We start from the raw sequence: 21,267 nt of genomic DNA on the forward strand, positions 1-21,267 counted from the left end.
GGACCAAGTTCTGAATCACTAGCCAGTGATTAGATGGGCACCAGGATCGCACCGGATGGAGTCACCTCGACCAGGTGAGTGGGCGACGCTGGGCTCTGCAGTCTCACGGACCAGGAGGCGTTGTCGGCGACCAGGATGGAGGTGCGAGCTGTCACACGATGGTTGCTGCTGTCGACGTCGCTGGACCCAGGATTGGGGCAACAAGTCTTGGCAAATTCAAGCCCACGCGGTGGACCTAAAATGGTGTCTGGAGTGGACCAGGAGGGTCCGGGGTGCTCCTCTTTTGGAAGGGAGCAAGGGCCAGTCTGGAGCAACCAGACTAGCAGTTGTGATGTCGTCGGTCGTCGTCGGGAAGGCCTCAAGCCAGCGGGCTAGTAGCCAGACAGCGCGGTGAGCAGCAAAAAAGCAGAAGGGCCCCACGCAGATCTGGTGGATGCTGGAGGGCTGAACTTCGGTGCTGGAGCTGCTCAGGGTTGGGGCTTCTCGGACCCCAAAGCACTCACCAGAGGATCCCTCGGCGGTCGTGCTGGATAGAAGTTGTGCAGTTCTGATGATGGCCGGTCCCTCGAGGTCTCGTCGCACCTACGGTTCCAGCTTAGCTGTAGAGGTAGGTAGAGGTCAGAGGTGCCAGGGAAGCCGGGTCTCGTAGTGCTGGTCGGTCGGATTCCGGAGGAAGGACGTGCAGCAAACCGCAGTGTTCTTAGATGGTGCCTGCGGGTGCAGGGTGACTACTCCTTAGTCACAAGGGAGAAATCTTGAGAAGAAGTCGAGAGTTCCTTTCGTAGAAAGTAGTTTCTTGATTCAAAGATGATCTAATTTGGAAGGGTCCCCGCTCCTGCCTTTATCCTAAAGAAAGGGGTGGGTACGCGACTAGGTCCTGCCCTAGGGGTGGGACCAGGAAGGGGGGTGGTTACACCCATCTCCCATGCCGGACTTTCCCCAGCTCAGGGGCTGGTGTGCCCCTGGAACTGGTTCTAGCCGGCAGATGCGTAGTGAGCACCGGGGTGCCACTTGCAGTCACCTTCCTGTAAAGCCCTGCCTACCCAGGATACACAAAACCCTGTCTGGGATGGTGCTAGCACCGCCCCTGACAGGAAACCCTTTGTCCAAGCTCCCCTCGCTGGAAGGACTCCCAGCTGCAGGGGGTCAGACTTGTGTCTGTGGTGGCAGCATCCATTTTGTGATGCTGAGGCTTGAGCTAACTTTAACCGGGGTTCACAGTTACATACACGTCGCGTCCCTCTAGAAGGGTGGAATGCTAACCCCGTCGCCAGAATTGGCGAGGGGTTAGTATTCCAATTCGTATGACACCTTACTCGACATGTTTTGATAAAGCGATACCAAAGATAGCATTTAACCGCGAGGATTATAATGCACTTAAGAGTATATGGTATGCGTTATTATTTATTTTATTTATTTAGAAAGTTTTATATAGCGCGAACAAGATCTTTGCAGATATCAGAGCGCTTTACATAGCGAGAGTACATGATCCTAGTCAACCAGCTAAGTCAGTAAAGCTAACAGCACAAATAGATGTAAATCAAAAATACAGATAATACAAATAAACAAAGGGTCGAACAGGGAGTAAGGTCTGTGCATATTCTTTAAGAGTCCGAGGTAGTAGTTCAAGTGTATTTAGTACACTTGAACTACTTGGTGGGTTGGGTTGAGTTGGGTGAGAGTTGTATGGGGTTTGTGGAGAGAAGTTCTTTGATGGTGTGCAAGTCTTCTTTGACCTGGATGAGGGTGGGCATTATCTTGTCCAGCGTGGGGTATGCGATGGAGGTGGGAGCGGGGATCAGAGGTGCATGACTGACCTGTGAATTAGCGAGGGGGCTAGTCTGGTGTTCGTGCAGGGCTCCATTGTGTCAGTGTCCATGTACGGGACGGAGTTAGGGAGGAGAGAGTGTTTGTGTGGGGGGGGGGGGGGGGGGGGGGGGTGTGGATGAGGTAGAGAGGGGGTTGGTGGAAGGCAGAGAGAGCAAGGTGGAGGCTGGGTGTAAGTTAGTGGTGGTGGGAGTGCAGTAATGGTAGTGAGAACTGAGAGTGGGGGGGGGAAATGGGATTGATGGTGGACCTGTTGAGAGGTGGGGGAGTTAAGTAGAGAGAGGAAGTGTGTTCTGCGTATTTAGTCAGAGGGTAGTGGGGACTGAGGATGGGAGGGAATAAAGGGTTGGAATTGTCGTTGTGTGTGACGTTCCGGAGCTGAGCTAGGTTGTGGGTGGGAGCTGTGATGTCAGGGGAGAGAGGAGTGTGGGTGGGAGCTGTGATGTCAGGGGGGGGGGGGGGAGTGTTTATGGTATGTGTGGAGGTCCGAGGGTTGGTAGGGGCAGAGTTGAGGGTGCTGTCAGGGGAGAGAGGAGTGTGGGTGGGAGCTGTGATGTCAGGGGAGAGAGGAGTGTGGGTGGGAGCTGTGATGTCAGGGGAGCGAGGAGTGTTTATGGTATGTGTGGAGGTCCGAGGGTTGGTAGGGGCAGAGTTGAGGGTGCTGTCAGGGGAGAGAGGAGTGTGGGTGGGAGCTGTGATGTCAGGGGAGCGAGGAGTGTTTATGGTATGTGTGGAGGTCCGAGGGTTGGTAGGGGCAGAGTTGAGGGTGCTGTCAGGGGAGAGAGGAGTGTGGGTGGGAGCTGTGATGTCAGGGGAGAGAGGAGTGTTAATGGTATGTGTGGAGGTCTGAGAGTTGGTAGGAGGGGAAGGGGTGGGGTTGTGGGTGAGAGCAGTGTGGGTGGGAGCTGTGAAGTCAGGGGAGAGATGAGTGTTAATGGTATGTGTAGAGGTCTGAGGGTTGGTGCGTGGGGAGGGGGTGGGGTTGCGGGTGAGAGTAGTGGAGTCCGGGGTGAAGGGTGTGACGGTGATTTGAGTCATCGGTGCATTACAGGAGGTTAAGAATTAAAAGTTAAACGGGTGCAGTTTGCCTAAATGTACAGAATACAAGTATAAGTATGGTGTCAGTATACTGGAGCAAAATACAAAAGCAACAGTAAGTTACATGAATCGCAAGTGACATTAGCGGGCAACCAAAAGATATATGCGGTAGCAAATGTTGCAGTACAGGAGTTACATGTACCAGGTGAACTAGTGAGCACCCATAAGTAAAAAATATGAGGTAGCAGTCGGTTCGTTACAGGTTATAAAACCAATACATAAAAACAGATAGTTGTAGGCTATGAGCACCTAAAAATATATGAGATAGCAATCGGTGCATTACAGGTAAAACAATTACATAAATTACATAAAAACAGGTTATAGGACCAATACGTAAAAACAAATAGTTGTACACTGTGAGCACCCAAGAATATATGAGGTAGCAGTCGGTGCGTTACAGGTAAAAACAATTACATAAAAACAGTTATAGGACCAATACATAAAAAACAGGTAGTTGTACACTGTGAGCACCCAAGAATATATGTTTTAGTAGTCGGTGCATTACAGGTAAAAAACAATTGCATAAAAACGAATAGGTGTAAAGGTGCTGCAATAGAGGGCAGACACTATCACAAGAGCATGTCGATACAGTCTGAGGAGGTGCACGGTAGTAGAAATTAGTCTATGCGTCCGGTTCTCAGGTCATGCTCCAATGGTGAGATTGACTAAGTCCATGATGGCCGCCACTGAGAGAGTCAATCTAACATGGCCGCCAAGAAGGGGAGTCGGAGACAGTAGTCCTCTGTTAGTTGTTCTTGCCTTGAGAGCAGGGAAGGGCAGTTTCACATTCTATTTGGGTAAGCCCAGATCTTAGCCTTCTGGGAGGGAGCCTTATCTCTATTTTGGTGGCCCTGTGTGGAGGAGTTATGCCGAGGAGCCTCGTGGGTATCTGGAGGTACAGGCAGAGATTTATGTGTTCAGTTAGTGACCCCTGCCCTTATGAACAATGGAGGTTTAAAAATGTGGGGCGAGTGAAATAAATAAAATACCTTATGGTTATTATCAGTTCCGTAGGCACCTTAGCGTTGAGAGTGCAGTATTGCAGATATCACGCTTTGCAGGCATTAAGGGTCTAGGCAAGAAGTGAAGTAAGCAAGATGGGGTGAACTACTGGCAGGCTGCATGCTAGACCCCAAGCCCGATCCTCGGTCCCCGCCAACACCGCAAGAAGGCTGTAGGTCTGCAAGTCTGCTCCGCAGGTCCGCTACTAGGGCCCTTGCAGCAGCATGAGAGGGGGAGTCACGTCCGCCGAAGGAACCTCGCTGTTGCCCGCAAATCGGCCAGAGCTCCTAAGCTGCAACCCCTCCCGCCTCGCTAGGCGATGTCGGGTGTCTCCCGCTTTCCTCGCCTTTAGCCTCGGGACTCCACTCTTACCGCATGAGCCCGGGTAGAATCCGCCGAGAAAATATGATGGCAGCTCCCTCGCAGATCCTCACAGGGGGCGTCTCTGCTCCCAGTCAGCAGTCAGGTATCCCCTGCTGGCTCCGATCAGCGCCCCAGCAGCCGGTTCCCGCCGTCCGTTGTGGTTGGGGGCCAGCTCAGTCGACCCCACCGAGCCTGAACGCCCACTCTCCTATGGGCGCCGCATGAGTCCGGGCAGAACCGCCGCGCAGTAAGAGGGCAGCTCCCTCGCAGTCCCTCACCAGGGGCGTCTCTGGTCCCAGTCTGGTCTCCCCTGCCGCTCCGGACCGCGCCCCAGCAGGCTAACAGCGGGTGTCTCGATCCCCGTCTGGAATCCTCTGCCGGCTCCAGTCAGCGCCCCAGCAGGCTCACAGCGGGTGTCTCTGGTCCCAATCTGGTCTCCCCTGCTGGCTCCGGTCAGCGCCCCTGCACGCTCCAGGCAGTCAGACGTCCGTTCTAAGCTCCTGCGATGGACAGTAGCAGCCCGGTGTCCGGTAAAGGCGGGGGCGATTAGGTCTTCTCCCGCGCCGATAAGATAATAAGATAATGATCTAGTTACTTGTTGTAGTTACATTCAGTTGCGTAACTACGGATACCCGGGATACTGAGTGCTAACAGGGATTAAATCCAAAATTGGAATCCCAAGCACTCGGAGCTCCGACCAGGAGCTCCTACCCGGCGGCCATCTTCGGTTGAGCTTTTAACAGCTATTAGGACTTGGTTCCGCAAGCTGCAAACGGGCTCAGCTCATGCCAGAGCACCATCTCACACGATTCCAAGCACTCTGCCTTCAGGATTGTCGCACAAGTTACTACTTGTGTAACGATATATCTGTAAGAGACATTAGTTAGTGATAGATTCCTTACCTTAGAATATCCCCAGGCGTCAGACTGGATCCGGAAATTTTTGCGTAGCAATACCCCTGCGCGCTGGTAGGCGTCGTCTGCGGCTCCGCGTCCGTCGTCGGCGTCGTGAGCGCCGGGATGACGTCATCGGAGTATATAGACGGCGCCCATGCGCGCTGACGTCAGTTCTGATAACACAGCTTTTCCGCGCCAGATACGCAGAGCCATGATAGAACTAACACTGGTGCCATTGAAACTAGGGCCCTGGAAGGGGATGACCTTAACCCAAAATATCGGTTCGCAGAACGGGGAGGATGGGAGGGCGGTAAGGAATCTATCACTAACTAATGTCTCTTACAGATATATCGTTACACAAGTAGTAACTTGTGCATCTGAAAGAGACACGTTAGTGATAGATTCCTTACCTTAGAATAGATACCCCAGCAATACCAACCCCGGTGGTGGGTCTGCGAACCAATATCACACCAGAAAGTCCTGGAGGACGGAACGGCCAAAGAAGCCATCCCTCCGGACTTGACTGTCCAGGCAGTAGTGTCTTGCGAACGTGTGCAGTGAGGCCCACGTGGCTGCCTGACAGATGTCCTGCAGGGGGACACCGCGGCCCAGGGCAGTTGTCGTTGCCGTGGCCCGAGTGGAGTGAGCCCGCAATCCAGCCGGGGGCTCCTTCCTCGCCATAGAGTAGCATGCTTGGATGCACAAGATGATCCACCTGGAGATGGTCCTCTTGTGTACAGCCTTTCCCTTCTTCGCGCCCACGTAACCAACGAAGAGTTGGTCATCCACCCGGAATTGGCGAGTGCGGTCCAGGTAGTAGGAGAGCGCACGTTTTGGATCCAGACGGTGGAGCCTCTCTTCCTCTTTCGAGGGATGCGGAGGCGGAAAGAAGGTGGGCAAGGTGATGGACTGCCCGATGTGGAAGGCCGTGACAACCTTGGGCAGAAAGGAAGGTCGTGTACGCAACACCACCTTATCAGGATGAACAGACAGGAAAGGCGGAGAAGAAGAAAGAGCCTGGAGCTCACTCACCCTCCTGGCAGAGGTGATGGCAACCAGGAAGGCCGTCTTCAGTGTAAGGAGACGAAGAGGACAGGTATGAAGTGGCTCAAAGGGAGCACACATCAGATAGGTGAGAACAAGGTTCAAGTCCCACTGGGGCATCACGAAGGGAACAGGAGGGAACATGTGTGTGATGCCCTTCAGAAATCTACTCACTATAGGGGACTTGAACAAAGAAGGCTGATCTGGTAGCCTCAAGAAGGCTGAAAGAGCAGAGAGGTACCCTTTAAGAGTGCCCAGAGCAGAGCCCTGCTGGGCAAGGGAAAGAAGAAAGAGCAGCACTTCCGAAAGGGGTGCAGAGAGGGGATCTACAGCCTTTGCTGCGCACCATGCCACAAATCTGTTCCACCGGCAGGCGTATACCGACTTAGTGGAGGGACGCCTGGCTGCCAGAATGATGTCACAGACTTCGGGAGGCAAGTCAAATGGCCTCAACTGCCGCCGCTCAATCTCCAAGCTTGTAGGTGGAGACTGGACAGGTTCGGGTGCAGGACCGTCCCCTGCTGCTGCGACAGAAGGTCCTCCCGAAGAGGCAGACGAATCAGGGGATCGACTGACATGCTGAGTAGCTCGGGATACCAGTATCTTCGTGCCCAGTCCGGAGCCACAAGGACGACCTGGGCCCGGTCGCGCCTGATCTTCTTCAGCACTCTGGGCAGAAGTGGTATAGGCGGAAAGGCGTACAACAGACCGCAGCTCCACTCGCGACGAAAAGCGTCTCCGAGCGAGTGCCGCCTTGGAAACTCCAACGCGCAGAACTGCTGACATTGCGCGTTCTCTTCTGTGGCGAATAGATCTAACCAAGGCTCTCCCCACTGTCGAAAGAGACCTTGCGCCACGTCCGAGTTCAGACGCCATTCGTGATCCATCATGCACCGGCGGCTGAGTTCGTCCGCCCTGGCATTCAGAGAGCCTGCCAGGTGTTGAACCACCAGGGTCACGCCCTGATGTTCCAGCCACTGCCAGAGGCGCAGAGCCTCCTGGCAAAGGGTCCACGACCCCACACCGCCCTGTTTGTTGCAGTACCACATGGCGGTGGTGTTGTCGGTGAACACTTGCACCACGCTTCCCCTGACAGAGGGGAGGAATGCCTTCAGTGCAAGACGAATCGCCCGCAGCTCCAGAAGGTTGATGTGGAGCCGGGACTCCGCCGGAGACCAGAGGCCTCTGATCTCCGCCTCTCCCATGTGGCCTCCCCAGCCCTGGAGGGACGCGTCCGTCACAACTACGTGCTCCGGCTGGGGTAGGGAGAGGGGTCTGCCACTGACCCATTCGCGGTCCGTGAGCCACCACTGCAGTTGCTTCGCAGTGCCCTCCGAGATCAGGACATGATCGGACAGGTTGCCCTGATGCTGGGCCCACTGAAACTTCAGGTCCCACTGCAGAGCCCGCATCCGCCACCTGGCGTGACGCACCAGAAGGATGCAGGAGGCCATCAGTCCCAGAAGCCGCAGCGTCAACCTGACCGAGACTCGGGATAACGGTCTGAAGACAGGAATCAGAGCCTGAATATCCCGAACCCGCTGTTCGGGTGGGTAAACCCGAAACTGCGCCGAGTCGAGAACCGCTCCGATGAAAAGGAGCTTCTGAGAGGGACACAGGTGCGACTTCGGCACATTGATGGAGAACCCCAGCAAGTGCAGGAGGTCCGCCGTAGTCTGGAGGTGGCTGACGACTGTCTGGGGCGAGCCCGCCTTCAACAACCAGTCGTCGAGGTAGGGGAAGACTGATACCCCCTGCCTGCGCAGATGGGCTGCGACCACCGCCATCACCTTTGTGAACACCCGTGGGGCGCTGGTAAGGCCGAAGGGGAGCACGGTAAACTGAAAGTGCTCTAGGCCTACCGTGAACCGCAGGTAACGCCGGTGGGCCGGCAGGACGGGGATGTGGAAATAGGCGTCCTGCAAGTCCAACGCTACCATCCAGTCTCCTGGGTCCAGGGCAGCCAGGACCTGAGCTAAAGTGAGCATCTTGAACTTCTCCGTCCGGAGGAAGCCGTTGACGTTCCGCAGATCCAAGATAGGGCGTAGGCCCCCTTTGCCCTTCTTGGGCACCAGAAAGTAGCGGGAGTAACAACCACGTCCTACTTCTGGCCCAGGAACGCGCTCGATGGCCCTCTTGGCCAAGAGGGCCGAAACTTCCTCCTGCAGAAGTTGCAAGTGATCCCCCGACACACGGTGGTATTGAGGTGGCATGGATGGAGGGGAAGACTCGAAGGGGAGGGAGAAACCCCTTCGGACAATTTGCAGCACCCACCTGTCCGAAGTGACTGTATGCCAGTGGGAGAGGTGATGGCGAACCCTGCCTCCCACAGGCGTCACATGGGCCTGAAAACTCGGACTAGGAAGGTTTTGAGGCGGGGGCTGCTGAGGGAGGTGTGGACTGGCCGCGCCGCTGACCCCTACCACCGCCACGGCGGTTCCCACGTCCGCCACCGCGCTGCTGGACATTTTGCGGCGTGTGGCTGGCGGCCCGTGGAGGGGCGCCCCTTCCGTGGCCACGAAAGGAGCGAAAGGCACCCGATTGCTGGCGTGGGGCCGTAAGGCCCAAGGACTTGGCCGTGGCCCTGGAGTCCTTGAAACGTTCCAGCGCATGGTCTGCCTTGTCGCCAAAGAGGCGACGGCCATCAAACGGCATGTCCAGGAGGGTGGCCTGGACATCGGCCGAGAAGTTGGCGGACCTCAACCAGGCGTGGCGTCGAACCGCCACCGTCGTTGCCATCGCCCTGCCCAGTGAGTCCGTGGTATCCAGCCCACACCGGATAGAAAAGCGTGCCGCATCTCGGCCGTCCGCAAGGGTTTGGCTGAGTTTAGCCCTGACCTCCTCAGGGCATTGTGGCAGCACCTCCGCAACCGTGTCCCACAGAGTGTGGGTGTAGCGGCCCAAGAGACAGTTGGTGTTCACTGACCGTAGCCCCAGGCTCACAGACGAGAAGACCTTCTTCCCGAACTGCTCATATCTCTTGGATTCCCTGTCGGGCGGGGCCGACGGGAATGCGGATTGGGAGGTAGAGGCCTGGATGACCAGGCTCTCGGGGGTGGGATGGGTGGACAAAAAGCATGGGTCGCCCGGTGCCGGGCGGTAGCGTCTGGCCACGTTCCTGTCCACAGGGGGGCCTGTGGCGGGCTTGGACCAAGTGCCCAGCAGAACGTCACACAAGGCCTCATTGAACGGCAGAAGGGGCTCCGTGGAACCGGACTGCTGTTTGAGGACCTCAGTGAGGAGATTAGTCCTCACGGCCGCGACGGGGAGCTGAAGGTTTAAGGCCTTAGCTGCCTTCGTCAACACTACGCTGTAAGCAGAACCCGCCTCCGAAGCCACAGTCGGGGGCGATGTAAATCCAGTGTCTGGCGAGGTGTCAATACCACTGGCCTCCCCAAGCTCATATGTCCAGTCCTGATGCGACTGGCAATCGCGTGCCAGAGGGTCCTCGGACCCCTCCCATTGCTCCTCGTCACCCGGCTCCTGGAGACCAGGATTAACAGCCAGGGCCTCCTCGTGGAGATAGAAGTCTCCGAAGGCCGACGGAATCGGCGCCCAGCGGCGCCCCTCCGACACCTGAGTAGGACCGTAGGAAGCATTGGGGTCGGCAACCACATCGGCTGCCGGGGACGACACCTGAAGGGACGGCGCCGGTGAGGTCGTAAGGTCGACCGGCGAGGTCCCGGATCCGGAGCCGGATCCAGCGAGGTCGCGCGGCGCCGGGGCCGAAGCACCCGACGTCGTCGGGGCCGAAGCGCCCGACCCGGAAGGACCTCCAGACGGAGCCGATCGGCCCGAAGGCGCCACGGGAACCGACTGAGGAGGGAGGGCCCTCATGGCCATGAGGTACCTCTCGACCTCCTCCTGCGACGCGCCGTGCCCAGGGACCCGGAGGTGTGGGGCAGGCGGCGACGCTTGCGACTCCCGCGGAGCCGTGTGGGCGGTGTCGCCCGAGTCCCCGGTCGCATCGTGCGAGCGACGGGGCGGGTCGGAGGATCGATGGTGTCGCTCCGACCTCTCATGCCTCTTACCTGAGGACTTGGAACCGGACGATCGGTGACCACTCCCGGAGCGTCGATGACTCCGACCTCGCGACCTGTCCCTCGACCTCCCGTGGGACCGGGACCTGGAGCGGCGCGGGGCCGACTGCCTCAGCTCGAGACGTTTGCGGGACCGCTCCCGCCTAGCCTTCGACGTCAGGGCCCGGCAGTCGTCACAGGTTCGATCGTCGTGGTCGAGGCCTAAGCACTTCAGGCACCGGCGATGGGGGTCCGTGACCGACATGAGTCGGCCGCACTTCGAGCAAGGCTTGAACCCGGGCATCCCTGGCACCTATAGTCGAGAAGCGACTAAATAGAGGATCAAAAAGATCAAAAAAGTTTTCAGTCAAAAAGTGACTGGGGGTAGAGCTTCTTCCGGATCTGCGCTAGCTGGCGCGGAAAAAAGAAGAACTGACGTCAGCGCGCATGGGCGCCGTCTATATACTCCGATGACGTCATCCCGGCGCTCACGACGCCGACGACGGACGCGGAGCCGCAGACGACGCCTACCAGCGCGCAGGGGTATTGCTACGCAAAAATTTCCGGATCCAGTCTGACGCCTGGGGATATTCTAAGGTAAGGAATCTATCACTAACGTGTCTCTTTCAGATAAGGCCTGCCATAGGAGTGACTGATAGGAATCTGTGTGTCCATTTTAGGGTTAGATATAGGTATACTATATCTAAAGCAAAGGGTGATTACACCACCTTGCCCCAGCTGTCGTGCAGCCAGTTGTGTCAGATTTAGATGGCCAGCCAGGGGTGGCATAATACATGCTGCAGCCCCTGGTAGGCCCTGGGTACACCTATGCCCTGAGTTACAGGGTCTGATAAGGTGGCCCAGTACCAATTGGAAATGTACCTAAGGTACATGGAATCCATTTTACAGAGAGCAGTAGGCCTGGGGTCCTGATTGGCAGGGTCCCAGGCCAACTAAGTCGGAAAACCAGCAAAACACCAGGCAAAAAGTTGGGGGCAACCATAGTCGGGTATCCACCTTCCTACAGGCACACCTGGGCTGGCCAGTTTTTCCCACCTGTCTTCCAGCTGAAAAGGAGGTGAGACAGGAAGTGGGACTGCTCGTGATAGCAGGAGAGGCTTGGGATCGCATTACAAAGGCTGCCAGGCCTTTGAAGCTCCCCTGCCACAGATGGCTCTTCTTGGCCTGGGGGAGGTGTGAACACCTCCTCCCAGGAAATGCTTTGTTTCTGGGCTCAGGGAGAGAAGGCTCCCATCGTAGGGGTCCAGAAACATGTCTCATGGTGGCAGGTTGGTGTGTACCAGTCACGGAACCCACCAGAGGCTGGTAATTTTTTAAGGGGCATCTGTAAGATACCCTCTGTGTGCATTTTTCATTAAATCCCACACTGGCATCAGCGTGGGTTTAATGTGCTGAGAAGTTTGATACCAAAGTTTTTAGTGTAGCCATAGTGGTGCTGTAGAGCTCGTAATAACAAGCTCCCAGCACCATATATACTTAAAGGCAGCACTGCACTTACAATGTCTAAGAATGGACTTAGACACTGCAGGGGTACAGGGCTTATGCACCTGTACCCTCACCACTGGTATAGGGAACCCAGCTAGAGGGGTGACTGATCTATGCCAGCGCAGTGGGTTGTAGGCATGGCACACAGGGATGTGTGCCATGTCAACTCTTCACTTTGTTCTGCACCAAAAACACGCAGCCTGCAAATGCAGCGTGTGTGTGTGTACAGGTACAGGGCCTCCAAGGGTGGCACAATAAGTGCTGCAGCCCTTAGAGGTCTTTCCTGGTCACAGTGCCCTGGGTACCTGTGGTACCATTTACATGGGGCTGACCTGTGGCCATAGATGCCAATTGGGTTAGGCTTGGGTAAAGAAGACAGGCCCAGGGAACCTGATTGGCAGGCACCCAGGGCTCAAAGTCAAAGTGTATCAGTAGTCTGGCAAAAGGTGTGTGTGTGTGTGTGTGTGTGTGTGGTTGTGTGTGTCTGTGTGTGTGTGGGGGGGGGAGGTAACAACAGAAACCCACTTTGATAGAGAACTGCAGCAAATGCAGGAGGTCCGCCGTAGTCTAAAGGTGGGAGAGGACAGGTTGGGGTGAGGACTCCTTCAACAGACAGTTGTAGAGGTAGGCAAAGATCAAAACCCTAACCTGCGCAGATAAGCTTCAACCATCACCTTGGTGAAAACCAGAGGGGCATTGGTAAGTAGGAAGGGGAGCACAGTAAACTGAAAATGCTTGTTTCCAATTTGAACCAAAAGTAACTCCTGTGGCCCAGCAGGATGGGGATGTGAAAATACACATCCTGTAGGCCCAACGCTACTATCCAGTCTTCTTGGTCTAGGGCAGACAAGACCTGAGATAAAGTAAGCATCGTACACCTCTCCTCCTTGGGGAAGAGATTGATCGTCCGAAGATCTAAAATGTGCTGTAACCCTTTGTTCTTCGGAATCAGAAAGTAGTGGGTATTAACAGCCACTGAAAAACTTCTCTGTAGCCCTCCTGGCCAGCAGAGCTGTTACTTCCGCTTGGAGCAATTTTAAATGATCCTTTGCCAGTCATTCTTGATTTGGCGGAATAGGAGGAGGAAAAGAAACAAAAGGCAGAGAATATCCCTCCTGAATGGCCTGCAAGACCCACTTGTCCAATGCGGAGTCCTGTGGAGGAGATGATGATGGATTCTGGAGTGGCGTGATCTTGCAGAGTAGGACTACGAGTGCTTGGAGTCTGTGGCTGCCGACCCAAACAAAGAGTCGACATGGCACACATCCCTGTGTGCCATGTCCACAGAACCCACTGCCCTGGCATACTTCAGTCACCCCTCTAGCTGGGTGCCCTATTCCAGAGGTGTGGGCACAGGTGCATGAGCACTGTGCCCCTACAGTGCCCAGGGCCATTCCTGGGCACTGTAAGTGCAGTGATGCCATTAAGAGTATATGGTGCTGGGAGGTTGTCATTACGAACTCCATAGCACCATAATGGCTACACTGAGGACTGACAAGTTTGGTACCAAACTTCACAGCACATTAAACCTGCACTGATGCCAGTGTGGGATTTAATGTAAAATGCACCAGAGGGCATCTTAGAGATGCTAGGTCTCCTCCCCCAGGGTAGGCTGGGGGAAACTGCTTCCCCAGACCATTTGCTGTACCCAGCAACCAGCCCCCACCAGTCCTGACCCCGACTCTGGCGGAAAAAACTACATCAAGGAGGGGGTGTGCCAGCCTGGCCAACCCCACCCCTCAGGTGGGGGAGACGAGGTGAAGCACGACCCCTGGCCCCGGCCATCTCGAAGCTGGGGAGCCCTGCCCAATCCCAGCTAGGCTCCTGCCCCCCTCCCACAGGAGAGGAGCAGGTTAGGGCGTGTACCCACCCCAGGGTCCCTGCCCTTGCCCTACCTGTAACGCCCCTAAATCCAGTATTTAGTGGCTCCCTGAACCTTCCTTCCAAGATCCTGATAAGAAAAGAAAGAAAGAAGATCAAGAAGACCCGCCGTGCAGCTACTAACAGGACGACAACAACTGACTTGGCCCCATCACTGTCGATCCCGGAACCTGCTCCTGCCTAATTCCCGGCGACTCCTGCGGACAGCAACCTTGACCCGAGACCCAGGATAAAGGCTGAAAGATCGGAATCAGAGCCTGAATATCCCAGACCCTCTGCTCGGGAGGATAAAACCGAAACTGCGCCGAGTCCAGAACCACTCCGATGAAGAGGAGCTTCTGAGAGGGGCACAGGTGCGACTTCGGCACGTTGATGGAGAACCCCAGCAGGTGCAGGAGGTCGGCCGTAGTCTGGAGGTGGGAGACGACTGCGTGGGGCAAGTCCACCTTCAACAACCAGTCGTCGAGATAGGGGAAGACTGGAACCCCTGATCTGAGCAGATGAGCTGCGACCACTGCCATCACTTTTGTGAACACCTGTGGGGCGCTGGTAAGGCCGAAGGGGAGCACAGTAAACTGAAAGTGCTCGTGGACTACCGTGAACCACAGGTACCGCTGGTGGGCCGGCAGGATGGGGATGTGGAAATAAGCGTCCTGCAAGTCAAACGCCACCATCCAGTCTCCAGAGTCTAGGGCAGCTAAGACCTGAGCCAATGTCAGCATCTTGAACTTCTCCTTTCGGAAGCCGTTGACGTTCCGGAGGTGCAAGTTAGGGCGTAGTCCCCCTTTGCCCTCGTTGGGAACCAGAAAGTAGAGGGAACAACAACCACACCCTACTTCTGGCCCAGGAACGCGCTTGATGGCCCGCTTGGCCAGGAGGGCCGTAACTTCCTCTTGCAGAAGTTGCAAGTGATCCCCGACACGCAGTGGTCCTGCGGTGGCATGGCTGGAGGGGTCGCCTCGAAGGGGAGGGAGTAGCCCCTTCTGACGATTTGCAGCACCCACAGTCCGATGTGATGGTGCGCCAGTGGGATAGGTGATGGCGAACCCTGCCCCCCACTGGCGTCGAATGGGTCTGATAGCACGGACTAGGAGGTCTTTGAGGCGGATGCTGCGGGGGTGGATGTGGACTGGCCTTGCCGCTGTCCCCTGGCACCGCCACGACGGTTACCACGTCTGCCGCGGCGCTGAGGTTGGTTTTGCGGCCTGTGGCAGGCAGGACGTGTGGGGGTGCCCCTTCCTTGGCCACGAAAGGGGCGAAAGGCAGAAGTTTGCTGGCGCTGGCCCGACAAGCCCAAGGACTTGGCCGTAGCCGTGGAGTCCTTGAAACGCTCAAGCCCACTATCTGCCTTGTCGCCAAAAAGGCGACGGCCATCAAAACGCATGTCCATGAGCATGGCCTGGACATAAGCAGAGAAATTAGCGGACCTGAGCCAGGCGTGGTGACGAACCGCCACAGTCGTTGAAATCGCTCTGCCCAGCGAGTCCGTGGTATCCAGCCCACATCGAATGGAGTAACGTGCTGCATCCTGCCCTTCCGCAAGGGCTTGGGCGAGCTTTGCCCGGACCTCCACCGGGCACTGTGGCAGCACGTCCGCAACCGCATCCCACAGGGAGTGGGTGTAACGGCCCAAAAGGCAAGCGGTGTTGACAGACCGCAGCCCCAAACTCAGTGAGGAGAACAGTTTCTTACCAAACTGATCATAAGTTTTGGATTCCCGATCTGGTGGAGCAGTCAAGAATGCAGTCTGGAAAGTTAAGGCCTGGATAAGCAGACTATCAGGGGTGGGGTGGGTGGACAGAAAGCAGGGGTCGCCCGGAGCCGGGCAGTGGTGTCGGTCCACGTTCCGATCCACAGGAAGGCCTGTAGAGGGCTTGGACCAGGTGCCAAGCAGAACGTCAGTGAGGGCTTCGTTAAACAGAAGTTGAGGCTCAGAGGAGCTTGCCTGTGGTTTGAGCACCTCAGTGAGGTTAGTCCTCACGGCCACGACATTGAGTTTAAGAGCCATAGCCTTGTCCGCCCTAGTCAACACCACGCTGTAAGCAGCCCCCTCCTCCTTAGCCACGGTAGGAGGGGAGACAAATTCAGTGTCGGGCGACGTGTCCAGACCACTAGCTCGTCTGCCCAGTCCTGGCTCAACCGGCACTGCTGTGCCAAAGGGTCCTCAGACCCTTCCCAGTCCTGCTCGACATCCATCTCCTGATAGTCAGGGAAAAATGATGGAGCAGTGTCGTAGGTGAATTGCTCACCTCTCGGCATTGAAGACGGCGCCGGCCCAACGCCGGACCCGGATTGGGGCTGGGAACGATGTCGTCCGGGGACGGCGTCGTGGGCGACATCCTCGGGGCCGGCGCCAGCGGAGGAGTTGTAAGGTCGAATGGTGACGACCGGGATCCGAACTCTGATATCGTGGGGCCCTGCGGTGTCGGGACCGGAGTAGTCAACGGCGCCGAAGCACCCGACAGCGCCGGACTGCTAGGGCTCCCAGGTGCCTCAACAGGGTCCGACGGAGGGAAGTAAGTCCACATGGCACGAGAAAGTCACGCATCTCCTCCGGCATCGCGTACAGCCCAGGGGCCGGTGGGTGTGGAGCTGGACACGCCGCTTGTAGCTCCGGCAAAGCCACGTAGGCGGTGTCACCCGAACCCCCGGACGCGTCACGCGAGCGTCGGGAGGCGTCAGAAGAGCGATGACACCTCTTCGACTTCTTTTTCGAGTGCCTCGACTTACCTGAGGACTTGGAGCCAGACGAGTGGTGGTGACTCGTCGAGCGGCCAGGACTACGGCCCCGTGACTGGTCCCTCGACCGGGCAGACTGCCGGAACTCGAGCCACTTACTGGACCACTTCCTTCGAGGTCAAGGTCCGGCAGTCGGGGCATGACTTATAATGGTCGGCCCAGAGACAGTAAAGGCACAGACGGTGGGGGTCGGTCACCGACATCAAGCGGGGACAGTCCTCGCAAGGCTTAAACCCAGTCATCCTACTGGCAGCGTGAGTCGAAGTCGACTCGAGAAAAGATTCAAAACAGATCAAAAAGTTAGTCAAAAATTGACTAGGAGTACTGCTCTTCCCAGATCGGCGCTTGCTGGTGCGGAAAAAAAGAACGGAGGCCAGCGTGCAAAGGTGGCGTCTAAGTACTCTGACAACGTCATCCCGGCAATCACGACGCCGGACGCAGAGCCGCAGACTACGCGTACTGACGCGCAGGGGTACTGCTACGTAAAACATTCTGGATCTAGTCTGACGCCTGGGGGTATTCGAAGGTAAGGAATCTAAGGTAAGGAATCTAACACTAACCTGTTTCTTTCAGATACCCCCACGTTTTGCCTGGTGTCGGTATGTATTGGACTAGTCTGACTGGGATCCTGCTAAGCAGGACCCCAGTCACTCTGCTTCCTCCCTAAATTTGACAATGTTAAGTACTTTGGTAACTTCCTAATTGGCTTCTGGTGTACCCTTCTTGAATGAATGAATTAATGGGGATCTTGTAATGTGCAAACTTAACCCAAAGGGCATCAAGGCACAGACAACAAACTAACATAGGGTCTCAGCAAGGAAGGTAGCACAGAATTAGTAGACCTGAGAAAAGAGCCAGGTCTTTAAGAGTTTACGGAAAATCCCCAGTGAGGGCTGAACGAAAAGTTCAAGGGGAAGAGAATTCCACAGTTGAGGGGCCAGGATGGAAAAGGCACTTCCTCCCCACTTTGCCCTTTTAAATCTGGGCACAGAAAGAAGATTCTTAGAGGCCGAGCGAAGGGTTCTGCTGGGATTGTAGGGGCTGACAAGGGACCCGATACCTTCAGAAACTGATCCAAAAACTGCCCTACGGGCCAGGCAGATAAGCTTGAAAGAAATCCTGGCCTGGATCGGTAGCCAGTGGAGATCTTTCCTGGCCTGGGTTGCAGATGCAAGCCTAGGGAGGTTCAGGACTATCCTGGCTGTGGCATTCTGCACCATCTGGAGGCGATGGAGAGACTTCTTATTAATGCCACCATAGAGCGCATTACAATAGTCGAGCCTGGAGGAAACCAGGGCAACTGTTGACTGTTTGCGGGCTTCAGGCGACAGATATGGGGCAATCTTTTTAAGCATCCGGATGATGGCACAGCAGGTGGACACTGTTCTGTTGACCTGAGGGTCAAAGGAGAGGAACTGATCAATTAGTACGCCCAAATTCCTGGCTGAATGGGTGGGGTGGGGGCAATCCCCCAAGGAGGGAGGTCACCAATCCCCAGACCAGATGTCTTGGTTTCCTCCAAAAATCAAAACCTCAGTCTTTTCCCCATTTAATTTTAGATAGTTTTGCACCATCCATTGCGAGACTGCCTCCATACATGCACGAAATTTAAGGGCAGAATCTTTTGCCGACTGAGTAGTGGAGACAATGATCCCTAATAAATGGTACCCAGGGCATCGGTACACCAGGGGTCTCCCATGGGCTGCAGCATGTATTTTACTACCTATGAGAGACCACTCAAACTGACTACAGACCGGCCATTGCAGCTTGTGTGAGCTGGTGCTAGCATCACGTAACAGATATAAGTTTCCACTGCACTTAAAACCTGTAAGTCACCCCTAAGGCAGGCCTTTCAATCATGAAGGCATGGTTCTTGGTTACAAGTGTGAGTAAGAGACTCCCTACAAATCCAGGAGTCCATTCTCCAAGCTTTGAAAACGCAGTCAGCCATTTTATACATATAGTGGACATCAAGTCAATTACGAGAGGCCTATCTATATTTTGGCTGCAAAATGCTTGGTGTCAAACAAGTTGGAAACCTACCCCAACACTGGTTCCAGTGTTGGATATAGGATCCTTTGTACTGGGGGACTCCCCTAGGGATTCCTGGTATCAGCTTTTCAGAGTCTAACAGCAAGCTAGGGCTGCTGCCGACTAAAGACACAATTCTGTCCTCCTGCTGCAGGTTTCCTGTCACAGAGAAATGTGACCACCTTCTAGACAGAACTTAGTGTACTGGGCTAGGGTGGGGATCCCGGTTAGCGACACTAGACTGCTTTGAAGGGCACACTTGGTGCCCTCCTTGCATACTCCAGTTGTCACATGTTTAGGAAGCCGCTGGTTCCTGTTCGGACAACGCTGGACAAAGGACATGGTAGTATCCTCCCCTCTGTTCAGCCCCTCCTCTGGGAGGAACCCCTGAATTTTCCCAACCATTACCTTTGTTTACTTATGGGCTTACCTGTGGGTAGCTCGCCAGATTAGTCGTGGGACAAGATTCAGGTTCTAAACCACTTCTACCGTCTGGGCAATTTGGACTTCGCTTTGGGAACTGAGGCTGCATTTGGGAAGACTACTGCTGCTCCTGGTCATGTCCTGCCAGTCCTCTGCGTCTTCTGTGCCTGTGTTTTATACAAGTTCTTCTTGAGGCCTGTGGGCATCAAAGACACCTGAATGAATGTTCCTTAGAGTGAAGGTGCCACTCCCCTGCATTTGCAGGTACTGCAACTAAGCTGACCGGTCTGCTGCTCCTGACGGCCTTCGGACTTCGAAAGGACTAGCAACACAGGTGGTAGTTCCGCAACTCCCTCGATGCCTGCACGGTCTTCTCACAGAGTTGGAGGCAAGTATCCCTCTTTGGAACCGCTGGAAAAGCTCCCCTTTGCAGCGCATCAACATACCATTGCCAAGGCTTGTTGACTCTTCTCCAGAGATCTTCAGGCTCCAGCAAACTCTTGCCTCCAGCATCTCTTCCTGCCAAGATCTTTTTCTTCACCGCATCCTCTGCACAGTGGGACTGCATCTTTGGTGAGCTGCTAGACTCCGGTGCCTTTGGCCTGTAGGTCCTCTCGAGAGTCTTCTTTGGCTTCAGTAGGCTCCCCTGCTTGCTCTGACTAGTCCCTTGAACCTTGCTGGTCCCGACATAGCACCTTCTTCGGTTTAAACAACTGTTGCTGCTGCCAAGGCTTATTGATGCTCTTGGAGTACACCAACTTCCCTGGTTCTCTTCTACTGACGTAGGACAGCTTGTGAACGGCTCCTGGTCTTCCACAGGATCGCCTGGTCCTCATAGCTGCAGGAACAATGTCACCGTCAACTCTCCTGCAACTTCAGTTATCGATGGTCATTGGTCTTCCGTGCCTCCTGGTCACTCCAGCGTGGCATAGATTGTCCCCTCTGCTTGCAGCTATTCCTCTTCAAGAATCCACCCTTGGATTCCACCGGACTTTCACCTTCTTCGCCAGCAGCATCTTCACCGAAGTCCTCCATTGTGACCTACAGCAGTATCCAAAGGCCCTTATGCACCAGCTTCCTTGGGGTAGGTATACTGGTTCCTGAGTATCAACAGGTGGGGTAACTCCCCAACCTTCCATCTTCCACGAGGCGTCTTCTGGGTTCTTAATCTTGAAAACTGCAACTTCCCAATTGACTTGCATGGAGAACGCAGCTGTGTTTCCACTCTGCACAGGCCTCCGTGGGGTTCCCGGGTACTTACCTTGGGTGGTTCCTTGGGCCCACAACTTTTCGAAGTCTTCTGGGTCAAGTCTGGACTGCGGTCGTAGTTGTAATTCCACTTTATTAGTATATGGTTTGATCTCTGCCTGAAAACCACTGCGTATTTGTACTACTTACCTGTTCATCTATTGAAATATTGTATGTATTGTGTTTATATCTCCAGGTAGGAGATATACTGTGTTAGTGAGTGTGTATAATAAATAGAACTATTTTTATAACCACACTGTGCGGTTCTTCTTCGTTTAACCTACATTACATGATTAGTACTGGTAAAACGAGCTGCTTAACACTTCTGGACTAAGCCTGAAGCTGCTCTTCACAGCTACCACTTCGAGAGCTTTCTATGGTAGTCTAAGACCACGAAAATCATCATAGGGGTTGTCTGCATTAGTGAAAGGTGCTTCACTTAAGTGTGACCCACATACTAAGCCAGCCTCCTATATACTCATAACATGAGTGTTGATCTGCCCTGCTTACAGACTCACCTCGGTTGAAATAGCCTCCATATTGCCCTTGTTTGTGGTCAAAAATACGTTCATTGTTTTCCACCAGGTTTCCTAACTTTTCTGCGAGCTGAAGTGCTGTGTTTTGCAGGGACGTAGGTTCCGTACGATGCATCACCACTGTTGCGGTTGGCTGGTCCAAGGATGCCTAAGTTGAACAAAACAATAAATTAGTCTATGATGGAAAAAAAAAAGTCCTTCTTAAGCACAAAACCTCCAATTCCTATGGTTTCACATTGATAACTAACTCTGTACTCAATCCATCTATGTCCTACAGAAGTCCCCATATTTGATTAGTCGTGCACACGTTATCTAACATTTTCTTCACCTGGACCTTAATACAATCCATGTAGTACATTTTGCACTAAAGCCAAAGCAATACACACACATCACAGGTTAGCAACCTCCCATCCTAGGTAACTCAGAGCTGTGCCCACATACCTATAAAAGTGCCTTCTGCTGGACACCTTGTAGAGCAACAATCCACAAACTAAGAAGTGCCAACTAACGGACAACAGTCTTAAAATCCAAGTACGTCTGTCATCTTTGGCATCAGTACATTTCTGTACGGATTTTTCTTTTATAAACGTTTAGCGCCAGCTTTTACATTTTTTGTCAATCATGAAGTTTATTCTGCATCCTTGAATTGGTGAT

General features: G+C 54.6%; 1 protein-coding gene across 6 annotated transcripts in view; it reads right to left on the reverse strand.

Moving 5' to 3' along the window:
* The window catches only part of LOC147705753 (eukaryotic translation initiation factor 3 subunit C-like), a 638,241-nt gene that overhangs the window by 9,657 nt on the left and 607,317 nt on the right, over positions 1-21,267 (reverse strand). For all 6 annotated transcript variants that reach the window (XM_086932195.1, XM_086932193.1, XM_086932197.1 and 3 more), the window contains one exon: positions 20,596-20,761. In XM_086932195.1, the coding sequence (XP_086788321.1) occupies positions 20,596-20,761 (166 nt within the window). The remainder of the gene's footprint in view (positions 1-20,595; positions 20,762-21,267) is intronic.

Source organism: Lissotriton vulgaris, chromosome 7 (assembly GCF_964263255.1).
Source record: "Lissotriton vulgaris chromosome 7, aLisVul1.2, whole genome shotgun sequence".
NCBI lineage: Eukaryota > Metazoa > Chordata > Amphibia > Caudata > Salamandridae > Lissotriton > Lissotriton vulgaris.